The sequence below is a fragment of the Macaca thibetana genome, chromosome 16, assembly GCF_024542745.1.
Source record: "Macaca thibetana thibetana isolate TM-01 chromosome 16, ASM2454274v1, whole genome shotgun sequence".
In the NCBI taxonomy this organism is placed as follows: Eukaryota; Metazoa; Chordata; class Mammalia; order Primates; family Cercopithecidae; genus Macaca; species Macaca thibetana.
This window is the reverse complement of record NC_065593.1, coordinates 38,106,933-38,121,010: the sequence shown is the minus strand read 5'-3', so window position 1 is coordinate 38,121,010 and position 14,078 is coordinate 38,106,933. Positions and strand designations below refer to the sequence as shown.

At 46.3% G+C, this 14,078-nt stretch overlaps 2 protein-coding genes across 3 annotated transcripts in view; one reads left to right on the top strand and one right to left on the bottom strand.

The window, feature by feature from the left end:
* Window positions 1-9,576, top strand: part of SCPEP1 (serine carboxypeptidase 1) — a 29,349-nt gene extending 19,773 nt beyond the window's left edge. For both annotated transcript variants that reach the window (XM_050764729.1, XM_050764730.1), the window contains 4 exons: window positions 1,125-1,238; window positions 3,767-3,904; window positions 4,930-5,093; window positions 8,968-9,576. In XM_050764729.1, the coding sequence (XP_050620686.1) occupies window positions 1,125-1,238; window positions 3,767-3,904; window positions 4,930-5,093; window positions 8,968-9,030 (479 nt within the window). In that variant the 3' untranslated portion in view covers window positions 9,031-9,576. The remainder of the gene's footprint in view (window positions 1-1,124; window positions 1,239-3,766; window positions 3,905-4,929; window positions 5,094-8,967) is intronic.
* COIL (coilin) overlaps window positions 1-14,078 on the bottom strand; it is a 252,232-nt gene that overhangs the window by 57,855 nt on the left and 180,299 nt on the right. The window lies entirely within an intron of this gene.

Genomic DNA, 14,078 nt, shown 5'->3' with positions numbered 1-14,078 from the left:
AGACAGTTCTCATTCCCACTCCCAGCCCCAGGCCACCACTCATTTGCCTTCTGTCTCTCTAGATTTGTCTCTTCTGAACATTTTATATAAATACAATCACACAATAGTCTTTTGCACCGGCTTCTGTCACATAACATGATGTTTTTAAAGTTTAGAAACCAGCTTCCATACACCAAATTACAACATCAATTCAAGGCTGAATTTAGTCGTCTTTCAGCCAACCAAGAAGCGTATAAAGGCTGCAGGATACCCTAGGTTCCACTTCCTAGGTGATTCCCTTTGGTCATTCTGGAGAATCCCAACGGCCCCCAGGTCTATAGAGTGTACAGTCAATACTATTGGGTTGGTGCAAAAGTAACCGCGGTTTTTGACAGGTTTCAAAAACAATTAACTCACAACCAGTGAAGCGTTATTTCCCTTCCCACCCAGCTTCCTACCAACCCCTTATTTTGAACCAATTTTGACAAATCTATTTTTTCCCTTTTTTTTTTTCTTTTTTTTAAGAGTTGGGGTTTCACTCTGTTGCCCAGGCTGGAGTGCCATTGAAATTTAGAAATTTTGCCATTACTTTTAATGGCAAAAACTGCAGTTACTTTTGCACCAACCTAATACTAAAGCCTCTCCACTTTCAGTGTGTTTCTGACCTTCTTCCTCCCGCTGGGGGTGAATCAAGGTGACGCTTTCCCTCTTCCAGCTGAATCTGAAACTTTCCCTCTCGCTGTGCAGCATCCCCAGCGGCTTGGTAAAGATGTCCTCATGGCCAGGTGCAGTGGCTCACACCTGTAATCCCAGCACTTTGGGAGGCTGAGGCGGGCGGGCGGTTCACGAGGTCAGGAGATCGAGACCATCCTGGCCAACATGGCAAAACCCCGTCTCTACTAAAAATACAAAAATTAGCTGGGCATGGTGGCGTGTGCCTATAGTCCCAGCTACTCGGGAGGCTGAGGCGGGAGAATCGCTTGAACCTGGGAGGCGGAGGTTGCAGTGAGCCGAGATTGCGCCACTGCACTCCAGAGCGAGAGAGAGACAGAGCGAGACTCCGTCTCAAAAAAAAAAAAAAAAAACGATGTCCTCTTGTCCTTACTTCCAGTCCTTTGACTCACCGTCTACCAATTTGGTTTTAGTTCGTCTTTGTCAGCGCCACGTGAGACACCTACAACAAGACGCCCTAAGCCAGCTCATGAATGGCCCCATCAGAAAGAAGCTCAAAATTATTCCTGAGGATCAATCCTGGGGAGGTACTTATGCGACCTAATTAAGTGCCGTTTGTAGAGTTATGGGGAGAAAAGAGGTGCAAATTCAGAGACCTGAATTTGTAGGATGGGTTTTGTTGTTGGTGATGATAGGTTACAGGTAAACCATATTACTATCCACATTTTGTAGGTGAGCAAATAGATATAGAGACAGTAAATGACTTGTCAGGGCTGTGAGGGCTGGATGCAGTGGCTCACGCCTATAATCCCACCACTATGGAAGACTGAGTTGAGAGGATTGCTTGAGGCCACAGTTGAGCAACACAGTAAAACCCCCATCTCTACAAGAAAATAGGAAAATTAGCTGGGCGTGGTGGCTCACGCCTGTAATCCCAGCACTTTGGGAGGCTGAGGCGGGCGGATCACGAGGTCAGGAGATCGAGACCATCCTGGCTAACACAGGGAAACCCCGTCTCTACTAAAAATACAAAAAATTAGCCAGGCGTGGTGGCAGGCGCCTGTAGTCCCAGCTACTTGGGAGGCTAAGGCAGGAGAATGGCGTGAACCCGGGAGACAGAGCTTGCAGTGAGCCGAGATCATACCACTGCCCTCCAGCCTGGGCGACAGAGCGAGGCTCTGTCTCAAAAAAAAAAAAAAAAAAAAAAAAAAAATTAGCTAGGCATGGTGGTATGTGGCATATAGTCCTAACTACTTGCTTGAACCCAGGAGTTTGAGGCTACAGTGAGCTATGATTGTGCCAGTGCACTCCAGCCTGGGCAACAGAGAAATCCTGTTTCTTAAAAAAGGGAAAAAAAAGATTTGTCAAAATTGGTTCAAAATAAGGGGTTGGCAGGGAGCTGAGTGGGGAGGGAAATAATGCGTAATTGGTTGTGAGTTAATAATTATTGAAGCCTGATATGGGTACATCGGAGCGTTGTACACTACTCTTTTGTATCCATTTGAAATTTTTCATAATAAAAAAGCTACATCCAAGGCCACAGTTGGTTGCAGATGAGATTTCGTGCCAAAGGTCCTTGCAGGATGTCAGACAGCCCAAGTGACCAGCTCTCTCTTGCTGACCTCCCCAGGCATCCTGACGCTAGATGTGGCCGGGCATTACTGCATTCTGGTCTCAAGGCTGTGGTGAGGAAATGATGAAATCCTTAAGAGACCAGGGCCAGGTAGAAATCTTGGATAAGTTCCTACTTTATTCCTGTAGGGAGCCCTTGAGCAAGCAGAGATCTCAGGTTTCTGAAGGGAAAACACTCCGAGCTAAAGAGGGTTTTGTTTCATGTGTGTTCAAGATACCCCAAGGATATGGGGTCAGTGGTCCTGTGGCTGCTGCTGGGAGCCTACGATTTGCGGCTGCTGGGAGCTTTCTCAGGGGACATGGGTCCTCCTCTCCCAACCTGCAGTCACCAGAGGGCTCATTCTATCCCTGGTTTTTTCATTACTCCTGACTGCTGAGAGAATGTTAGAAATGAAGAAAAATTAGCTCAAATAAAAAGAGCTGGGTGTGACTGGGTGTGGTGGCTCACGCCTGTAATCCCAGCATTTTGGGAGGTCGGGTGGGTGGATCACCTGAGGTTGGGAGTTCGAAACCAGCCTGACCAACATGGAGAAACCCCGGCTCTACTAAAAATACAAAAGTAGCCGGGTGGGGTGGCAGACGCCTGTAACCTCTGAAAACTCTGTCTGAAAAACAAAAAAAGAGTTGGGTGTGGTGGTGTGCACCTGTAGTCTCAGCTACTTGGGAGGCTGAGGTGGGAGGATCGCTTAAACCTGGGAGGTAGAGGCTGCAGTGAGCTGAGATTGTGCCCCTGCACTCCAGCCTGGGTGACAAGGTGAGACTCTGTCTCAAATAAATAAATAAATAAATAAATAAATAAAAATAAAAATTAAATTAAAAAAAAAAAAGATTTCTTATCTCCTAGGACAATGAAGAAGAAAATGGTATGTTGCTTGTCAAATACCTCCTTGGCAGTGAGTAGCGAATAATGGTGGCTGCCACTGTTATTGCTGTCATTCAGTGTTTTGATAATGCTGATGGGCAGGAGCCAGCGAGAGTGTGCTCACTAGCTCCTGTCTTGCCTGGGGCTTGTTATTCATTTGGCTTTCCTGAGGGCCAGCTCTGAATTGGTTTAGGTTTGATCTGGTTTATTATAAGGTAGGCCCACTTGTTCAGGACTTGAAACTTGGCCCTGGTGTTACTCAAAAAAACAGGAAAACTGACATTGGCCCAAAGCACAGTTTATTCCCTGAGTGTACCAGCCTAATGAGTATTTCCTGGGTCTCTCCCTCCCTATTTCCTTGGACAGTAGCCTATTCCAGGTGTCAATTCCTCATTAAAGATGGCGCCTGCTATCATCTCAAGCTCTCAAGAGAATGGACCACATGAGCTATTTATGTGTGCCTTACACCTGACCAGTCGGCACAAATTTCTGGGTTGGTTCATCCCTGTTTGTGAAGCATCTGTGCATTCGGTGCTGGAGCCCAAGATGCTCTGGGCTGAAAGGTATCTCCTGTTTTGGCAGATTCCAAGCTACTCCCTCTTTCTCCTTCCCCATGTGCAGGCCAGGCTACCAACGTCTTTGTGAACATGGAGGAGGACTTCATGAAGCCAGTCATTAGCATTGTGGACAAGTTGCTGAAGGCAGGGATCAACGTGACCGTGTATAATGGACAGCTTGATCTCATCGTAGATACCATGGGTAGGAATTGACTCTGAGGGGCACATAGAGGCAGTTTTATGGGTTCAACTGGAAGGGAACTGGCCTTGGACATGTCAGTCTTGGGGTGGATGATGTTGACATGCCAGGAGGAAGGCCATTTCCCATTACATTCACCTACCCCTGACCTTGATTATTCAGAGTGGGGAGCTGCATGTGGCTGTGACCCCTCAGAAGCCTGGGCCTATCCGGGTTTGGGGTTCCTTAGGTATGATTAAAGAAAAGAACAGCACCTGTCTCTACCACAAAACTTAGACATTTTCCTGGTTATCGGGCAAGTGCACTATTTAATTAAGGGAGAGCCTCATTTTTGTGCGACATCACAGTCGATGTTGACCACTGCAGAGTGAATTAAAACTAAACCCTAATGACTGTAACCCTGAAGACCCAGGGGAAATGGTCTTTGTGGAATCCCGACTGCTGCCCTATCACCTACCACCTATTTAATTTGCTCACTTCCAAATTAAATAGGGCCTGGTGGAGGCTCAGAGACAGGTTCCCTGACCTGGCAGGCTAATTGAGGCACAAGGTCTGACGGGTGTGATGCGCCTTGTCAAACCAGAAGGATTGAATATTTTTGTGACTGGTAAGCAAGGGACACCAAGGACAATTTGGAAAGCTGCTGCATTGCTCCATGAACAGCCCAGGTGATCCTTATCACTATCTCATTCCTGACATTTCTCAGTCCTCCTCACGGGCCTGTCTGCCTCCAGAGGTCCCCAGTTCCCTTCCTAAAGAGCAGATGGCAGGGAGAGATACAGAGGCAAAAGCAGTCAGGCTTTGCAGCTGTTAGGTTTCTCCCAGCAGCCTAGGTTTCACTGGGAGTCAGAAATGCAGATGCTCAGGCCCTACCCTGATCTTCTGAATCCGAGTTTGCATTTTAACAAGATCCCGAGTGAGTTTCATGCATACTGCAGTTTGGGAAGCACCAACTTTTAGGACCTCGACTTTTTTCCTACTCTACCCAGCTGTTCATGCCAGGCCTTTCTCTTTGTCCTTCTCACCAGGTCAGGAGGCCTGGCTGCGGAAACTGAAGTGGCCAGAACTGCCTAAATTCAGTCAGCTGAAGTGGAAGGCCCTGCACAGTGACCCTAAATCTTTGGAAACGTCTGCTTTTGTTAAGTCCCACAAGAACCTGGCTTTCTACTGGATTCTGAAAGCTGGTCACATGGTAAGAGACAGCTTTTGTTCCAGACTTAAAAATCATCCTGAGAGGGAAGCCACAGGCAGTTCTATGTCTCTGTCCGCTGCCCAGGCGGGTCTTGTAAGAAGTACGAGGGCCCGAGGGCCAGGTGTGGTGGCTCACGCCTGTAATCTCAGCACTTTGGGAGACCAAGGCGGGTGGATTGCTGGAGCCCAGGAGTTTGAGACCAGCCTGGGCCACATGGAGAAACCTTGTCTCTACAAAAAATATGAAAATTAGACCAGGCACAGAGGCTCATGCCTGTAATCCCAGCACTTTGGGAGGCTGAGACGGGTGGATCGCTTGAGCTCCAGAGTTCAAGACCAGCCTTGGCAACATGGCGAAACCCTGTCTCTACAAAAATTTACCAGGTGTGGTAGCACACACCTGTAATCCCAGCTACTTGGGAGGCTGAAGCACGAGAATTGCTTGAACCCAGAAGGCGGAGGTTGCGGTGAGCCAAGATAGCACCACTGCACTCCAGCCTGGGCAACAGAGTGAGACTCTGTCTCAAAAAAGAACAAAAATTAGCCGGGTGCGGTGGCGCATGCCCATGGTCTCAGCTGCTCAGGAGGCTGAGTGAGGTGGGAGGATTGATTGAGCCTGAAAATTAGAAGCTATAGTGAGCCAAGATCGTGCCACTCCACTCCAGCCTGACAGAGCGAGACCCTGTCTCAAAAAAAAAAAAAAAGAAAGAAAGAAAGCAAAAGAAAAAGAAAGAAATACTTAGGGCTTGGGAGTGTTTTGAGTTTCCTAACAAAATTCCGCTATTAGCACTAGGCACTGCGAGCACAAGGGTGAGTGGTGCCCAGTCCCTGTCCTCAAGGAGCTTGTGGTCTAGAGACAGACAGGCAAGGAGACTGTCAACAGCATGGGGTGAGCAATGCTAAGAGGGGGCTTGGCCCAGGGAAGGGTGCCCTGCCCAGGCTTGCAGATCTGGAAGATTGTGCCCCACGTGATGCGTAGGAGTGATTTAAGGAAAGAGGAGGAGGTGGGGAGCATGGAGAACAGTGAATACAAGGTCCAGAGGAGCCTCAGACGGCGAGGCCTTGGAATGGACACTGGAGGGAGGTGACTGCAGAGGGGAAGTTTTCATACCACACTAAGGAGTTAAAACACCAAGCAGGGGTTTTAAGTAAGGGAGTGAAATTAAGAGATTTGTCCAAGAAATACCATTCTAGCAGTAGAGGGCATGGGGCAAGCCTGGGGCCAAGGACCAGTCAATGAGGCTGTCAGGTAAATCCAGAAAGGAGGAAAGTGGATGGATTTGGTAAAGTGTAAAGAAGGGAAAATTGGCAGGACTTGGTAATCATTTGGGGTGGAAAAATACTGAAGGGTGGCTTGCAGGTTTCTGCTCCAGCATCGTGGTTTGGGATGGAGGCAGTTTGCACAAGCTAAGTTTGAATTGCCTATGGAACAGAAGGCAGAAGAAGAGCCTACAAATGAGACTGAGAAAGGAGCAGCCAGATAAGTGAGAAGGGAGACCAGGGATGCATGGCATCCCCAAAGCAGGGAGGGGTCCGTAGTGCCAAGTGAGAACTCAGGGGAAGGGTTGGAATGTGAGTGATGATGTGCTTACACCGATATCCTTGGCACCTGCGTTGGTGAGATGTTTTGGTGAGGTGGCAAGCTCAGAAGCCAGAATGTAAAGACTGGAGAAAATGAATGAGTAGTGAGGAGAAGAGACAGCAGCTTCCTTTAAGAAGCCAGAGAAAGCAGCCCACTCTTAAAAGACACTTAATCTAGGCTGGGTGTGGTGGCTCACACCTGTAATCCCAGCATTTTGGGAGGTGAAGACAGATGGATCACCTGAGGTCAGGAGTTCGAGACCATCCTGGCTAACATGGAGAAACCTTATCTTTACTAAAAATACAAGAATTAGCTGGGCATGATGGTGGGCACCTGTAATCCCAGCTACTCAGGAGGCTGAGACAGGAGAATCGCTTGAACCTGGGAGGCGAAGGTTGCAGTGAGCCAAGATCGTGCCATTGCACTCCAGCTGGGGTGACAGAGCGAGACTCTGTCTCCAAAAGTAAATAAATAAATGAACAAACAAATAGACTTAATCTAAAGGGAGAACAAACAAGGCAGCAGGGCACAGAGGGAGAGGGCATTATTTATGGCTCTCAGAATTTGAGTACCTTCAATATTGACTTAAAAAAAAATTAGGAAGTCTTAGAGCAAAGCAGTGTTACGGATTGAGTACCCCTTATCTGAGATGTTTGGAAACAGAAATGTTTCAGATTTTTAATTTTTTTGGATTTTGGAATATTTGCATATCCATAATGAGATATCTTGGGGATCAGACCCAAGTCTAGGCAATGGAATTCATTTATGTTTCATATACACCTTGTACACATAGACTGGAGGTACTTTTGTACAATGTTTTAAATATTTTTGTGCATGAAGCAACGTTTGTGTGCATTGAGTTATTAGAGAGCAAAGGGTGGCTATTTCAGCCACCCATGGCTCTTCAACCAATCTGTGGCTGTTGAGCATCATATCATTTCTGACTCCAAATGTATATGCTGCCAATAAGCAATCTTTTTCTTGCACATAGTCACACATAAGTACTTCACAGTAAGAAATACAACATACCATTAATACAGTGGAAAAATTGTGTGTTCAGAGTAACTGAGCAGCACAGTAGCATCACCAGAATACCTGTGTCAGCTGCTAGACAACAGCAACAGCAAGCAACAGCAAGCAACAGCAGCTTTCAGTCTCTACCTACAATGCTGTGTTTTGATTAAAAGGTTACTGTACTGTAACCCCCTTGGGGATGCAGAAATAAAGTGTGTGTTGTGCACCTGCATTTTGAATGTAACCCCCCATGGGGCAGGTGTGAAATATTCCACTTGTGGCCTCATGGTGGCACTCAAAAAGGCTGGAATTGTGGAGCATTTTGGATTTTCCAATGAGGGATGCTCAACCTGCGCTAGAGAGAAGTCCCTGCCGAGGCTGGTAGGAGGGCATGGAATAAGCCAACCACACTCTCATGTCCTAGAGTTCAGGCCCATTTCCTCTTGGTTTGACACATATAGAACAACGGATCAGTTGGGGACAGGCTTAAAATAGCCCTTGGAGACTGTTGTTAAGTCGTCCCCAAACCACTTCCCCTTTCATTAATTAAATGACATTTTAGGATGCCCTACCGTGCCGGTGCTTCCTGGGGACTCTTGGCAGAAGAGTCAAGGATGGGTGTGCCATAGAGAATCACGGGGCCAGGGAATTGCAGAACAGGGAGACCATATACTCCAGCCCCCTCTGTGTAGGGGAGAAACTGAGGCCTCTGCCCTTCCCCCTTTTGATGCTGTGTGGGAGGGAAATTTTAAAGGACTTATTCTAAAAATCTGGGGGAAAACAAAAGAAAGTTGAATAACAATGCGAAAATCGGGTCCCATCCAAAGGGCCCTGTTTGTTTTTATTATTTGTGGCTCTCTCCTGTGAGCTTCCTTCTCAGCCATTTGTCTGTTCTCAATCCGGGATCCCTTCTAGACAGACTCCTTTAAAATGTTTGGAATCTTCCTTCTTCCTTGAACAGGCTAGGTCTCAGTATCATGAGCATGACCCTTACCAAGAAATCAATAGATCAGCCCCATATGGAGTAGAAGGTTCTTGCCTTAAACGCTGACTTCTCCAGGTCCCTGCCACCCAGCCCAGTCAGGGCCCAGAAGAGCTTTCATCCAGTGCAGGAGTCATTTTCAGGAAGGACCCTCTCTCAGGGATGTGCCCAGGTGTCTGCACAGGTTGCTGTCACAGAGCTGGCTCCCTTTTGGGAGCAAGGTTTCAGGATGTTGCCTCTGACCCCAGTCCTAGGAATAGCACTAGGAGCACTAACTCAGATGTTGTTTTTTTCTAGGTTCCTTCTGACCAAGGGGACATGGCTCTGAAGATGATGAGACTGGTGACTCAGCAAGAATAGGGTGAATGGGGCTGGAGATGAGCTGGTTTGTTTGGCCTTGGGGCACAGAGCTGAGCTGAGGCCATTGAAGCTGCAGGAAGCTGAAGCTTTAGGAAGCGCCATTCTTCCCTGTATCTAACTGAGTGATCAAGAAGGTTCTGACCAGCTGCCGCCGAGGATAAAAATCATTGTCTCTGGAGGCAATTTGGAAATTATTTCTGCTGCTTAAAAAACCTAAGATTTTTTTAAAAGAATGGATTTGTTTTCATCAAAATGAAGGATGATAATAGATTATTACTTTTTCTTATGACAGAAGCAAATGATGTGATTTATAGAAAAACTGGGAAATACAGGTACACAAAGAATAAATCAACACCTGTATACCCCCTTCCCAGGGTTACCAATTTAGCATATGTCCTTGCAGATTTTTTTTTTTTTGCTATATATACATATATATTTTTTACCAAAATGAATCATTACTGTATGTTGTTTCACTATTTGTTTGACATATCAGTATATCCAAAACACCTTTTCATGTCAATAAATGTTCCTCTATAACATTTTTAATGGCTGTGGAGCATTCTACTTTATGGTTATACGCTAGTTTATTTACAAAATTCCCAATTGCTTCGGACAAGTATAATAATTTCTAGTTTGTTGCTATTATACACAGTGCTCTGTTGATTCACCCTGATAGTTAGATTTTTTGTACCTCCTTATTTTCTTAGAATAAATTCATAAAAGTATAATTATTTAGTCCAAGGATTGCCACATTTCCTTAAAATCAAAATAATTAGCTCAGGACTTTTAACTTTTTATTCATAGCTCAAGATCCACATAAGGAGGTTCGACGCCATGGCTCACACCTATAAACTCAGCACTTTGGGAGGTCGAGGCAGGAGGATCACTTGAGCCCAGGAGTTGAAGAACAGCCTGGGCAACATAGGGAGACCCCATTTCTACAAAAAAAGTAAAAACATTAGCTGAGCATGGTGGCACACACCTGTAGTCCCAACTACTCGGGAGGCTGAGGCAGGAGGATCACTTGAGCCAGTGAGGTTAAGGTTGCAGTGAACCATGATCAAGCCACTCACTCCAGCCTGGGTGACATAGAGACCCCCATCTCAAAAAAAAAAAAAAAAAAAAAAAAAATTCTGCGTAAGGGATCTAATAGCTTCTAGGACTGTCTGAAAAGAAATACCACCTCTTGTAGTTGCAGGGCTGATATTTTATTTATTTATTTATTTATTTATTTATTTATTCATTCATTCATTCATTCATTCATTCATTCATTTGAGACAGGGGCTCACTCTGTGACCCAGGCTAGAGTGCAGTGGCACAGTCATGGCTCAGGTGATCCTCCTGCCCCAGCCTCCTGAGTAGCTAGTACCATAGGCATGCACCACCGCGCCCAGCTAAGTTTTAGAATTTTTTTGTAGAGTTGGGGTCTCACTATGTTACCCAGGCTGGTCTCGAACTCCCAGGCTCTAGCAATCCGCGTGCCTTGGGGTCCCATAGTGCTGGGATTACAGGCTTGAGTCACCAAGCCTGGCCAAAGGTTGAAATTTAAAATAACAGCTGGGGCTCACACCTGTAATCCCAGCACTTTGGGAGGCCGAGGCAGGCAGATCACAAGGTCAGAAGATCAAGACTATCCTGGCTAACACAGTGAAACCCCGTCTCTACTAAAAATACAAAAAAAAAAAATGAGCCGGGTGTGGTGGTACGCACCGGTAGTCCCAAATACTTGAGAGACTGAGGCAGGAGAATGGCGTGAACTAGGGAGGCGGTGCTTGCAGTGAGCCGAGATCGCGCCACTGCACTCCAGCCTGGGTGACAGAGCAAGACTCCGTCTCAAAAGCAAATAAATAAATAAATAAATAAATAAAATTAGAAAAATTAAAAAAAAAGAAAAAACCCAAAGCTTATAGCTGCAGACTGTGAGGAAAGAGTTAACAGCAGGTTATGTCTACGTGACCAGCCCCTTCACACCCTGAGACTAAAAACAGTCTCCTGGGGCAGAGACTACACATTTTCCTATGGTTCACAGTTAGCAAGAACTCCAGTGTGCCCGTGGAAAGGAAGAACTTTAGAAGCCTGTGCTGGATACCCCTGGATGTCAGCAATGTGTATCCTTTTTACCTGCTGCTTGTGATGTGCATCTTTTGTTCCAAAAAGTTAGCTGTTAGTATAACCTGCTACTGAGCCTTGTGAGTCTTGGTGAACCATCCAGCAAAGCAGTGAATTATAAAACAAGTTGAATTCCCAACCTCACAGAGTCTCTTCTGTTAAAAGTTAGTGCATTGGTTGGGAAGAAATGTAATTCTGAACATTGAGATGAGTCACCTGGGCAGATTTCAATGAAGCTAGGGGACCTCAAACCTTTTTGGCCATTAGAAGCAGCCCTTCCATGGCTGTCTGGGCAGGTTAATCGTGTCTTGCCCTAAGACCCTATAGTAAATTCCTAGACTTGCCCAGGGCTCTTATTCCTGCTGTATAACATTCTCCCTCAACCCACACCCCTACCTTCCTAGGGAATCCCTGTGATCAGTTGACAAGGGAAGGCAACTCTCAGGCTTGATTTACAGACAGTGCTCCACAGAATGCGTGCATCACCTGAACGTGCATAGCTGTAGCACCATGGCCACACTCCAGGACAGCCCTGAAAGATGGTGTGAAGGGAAATCCTCCCAGTGTACAGATCTTGGAACAGTGCACTCAGCTCTTCATTGTCCCTGGAAGGGGAAATAAACAGAAGAATAAGTCTGCTGGTTTAGCTGGGTATTCAGGGACTTGGAAGAAACTTGATTAGAAGGCTGAGCACAGTGGTTTGCCTATAATACCAGCACTTTGGGAGGCTGAGGTGGGAAAATCCCTTGAGAATCCCTTGAGTCCAGGAGTTCAAGACCAGCTTCAGCAAGATGGTAAAACCCGGTATCTACAGAAAATAAAAACATTAACTCAGCATGTTGGTGCACCCCTGTAGTTTCAGCTACGTAGGAGGCCGAGGTAGGAGAACCACTTGAGCCTAGGAGGTTGGTTGAGGCTACAGCGAACCACATTTATACTCCAGCCTGAGTGACAGGGTGAGACCTTGTCTCAAAAAGAAAAAATACTTGATTAGAAAATTGATGACAAGAAGCTCTGAGGAAGAGTTATGAGACTAGATCTCTGAATGGCTGAGTATGAAGATCATTGTTTTCCATCTGAATACTCAACTAGGGCAAGGGAAGATTTTAATAATCAGGTGGGTAGTTGACCCATTCTGTGGCTATTAGCCTCCTTCACCCCCTCCTGTAGACTCATGAACAAAGTGGCCATGGTGGTGGGGATGGAGGCTAGGCATGGGGTTGGCAACATGGACTTCCACTCACTAAGGGTGACCTGGTCACAGCCACTGCTGAGTGCCCCATCTGCCAGCAGAAGAAAAAACACTGAGCCCCTAATACGGCATCACTGCTGAAGAGATCAGCCAGCTACCTGGTGTTAGGCTGATTACTTTGGACCACTTTTATTATGAGGCAGGCAGCACTGTGTTTTCAATGGAATTAACACTTGCTCTGGACATAGATGTGCCTTCCTTTCCCACAATGCTTCTGCCAAAACTAGCATCTGTGGACCTACGGAGTGCCTTATCCATGACCATGGTATTCACAGCAAATGAAAGGCAGCGGTGAAATTATACATGTGGAATTGACTGGTCTCACCATGTTTCCCATCCTCTTGAAGCAACTGCCTTGACAGATGGTTGAATGGCTGAAAATTCAGCTACAGTGCCAGCTAGGTGGGGATAGATTGCAGGGCTGGGGCACTGCCCTCCAGTATGTGGTATATGCTCTAAATCAACAGCCTTGTTTCTCCCATACCCAAGATTCATGAGTCCAGTAATCAAGGGATAAAACTGAAAGCGACTCCTCTCACTGTTAACCCTAGTGATCCAGTGGTAACATTTTTGCTTCCCATCCCTGCAACTTTAGGTTTTGCTGATCCAGACGTCTTAGTTACAACGGGAGAAATGTTTTCTCTAGGAGACACAGCAGATAATCCATGGAACTGGAGCTTGAAGCCACCATCTGGCCTCTTTGGGCACTGCATCAACAGGCAAAGTGCTGTCTGCAGTGATTGATCCTGACTATCAAAAGGAAATGGGGTTACTCCTACACAATGGACGGAAGGAGGGAGAATGCAGGAGATCCTTTGGGGCACCCCCTAGTACTGCCATATTCTCTGATTAAGGTCAATGGAGAGCTACAACAACCCCATTAAGACCGCTAATGGCCCAGACCCTTCACAAAAGAAGATTTAAGTCATTCCATCAGGCAAAAAGCCATGGCCAACTGAAGTGCTTGCCGAGGCCAAAAGATACATGGCATAAATCATAGATGAGGGCAGTCATAAGTACTCTGACCTTGTGACCCACTGTAGGAACGAGGACTGTAATAATTATGAGTATTTCTTTCTTCTGTTGATGTGAATCTATTTTAATAAATATTAACAAAAAAACTTTTTTTTTGAGACAGGGTTATGCTCTGTCACCCAGGCTGAAGTACAGTGGCGCAATCACAGCTCACTGCAGCCTTGACCCCCCACCTTCCAGGGCTCAAGTGATCCTTCCGTCTCAGCACCCCCAGTAGCTGGGACTGCAGGCATGTACCACCATGCCCAGCTAATTTCTGTATTTTTTGTAGAGATGAAGTTTTACCACGTTGCCCAGGCTAGTCTGAAACTCCTGGGCTCAAGTGATCGGCCCGCTTCTGCCTCCCAAAATGCTGGGATTACAAGTGTAAGCCATCACCACATCTGGTGAACCAAATATTTTTGGTTTTATCTCTCATTCCTTTTTCATCTCTGATGTGCTAATAGTATTTAACCTTTTTTATTTTTCTTTTTTAAGACAGGGTCTTGCTCTGTCACCAAGGCTGCAGTGCAGTGGTGCAATCATGGCTCACTGCAGCCTCAATCTCCTGGGCTCAAATGATCCTCCCAGGTAGCTGTGACCACAGGTGCACATCGTTGTGCCTGGATTTTTTTTTTTTTTTTTTGAGACGGAGTCTCGCTCTGTCGCCCAG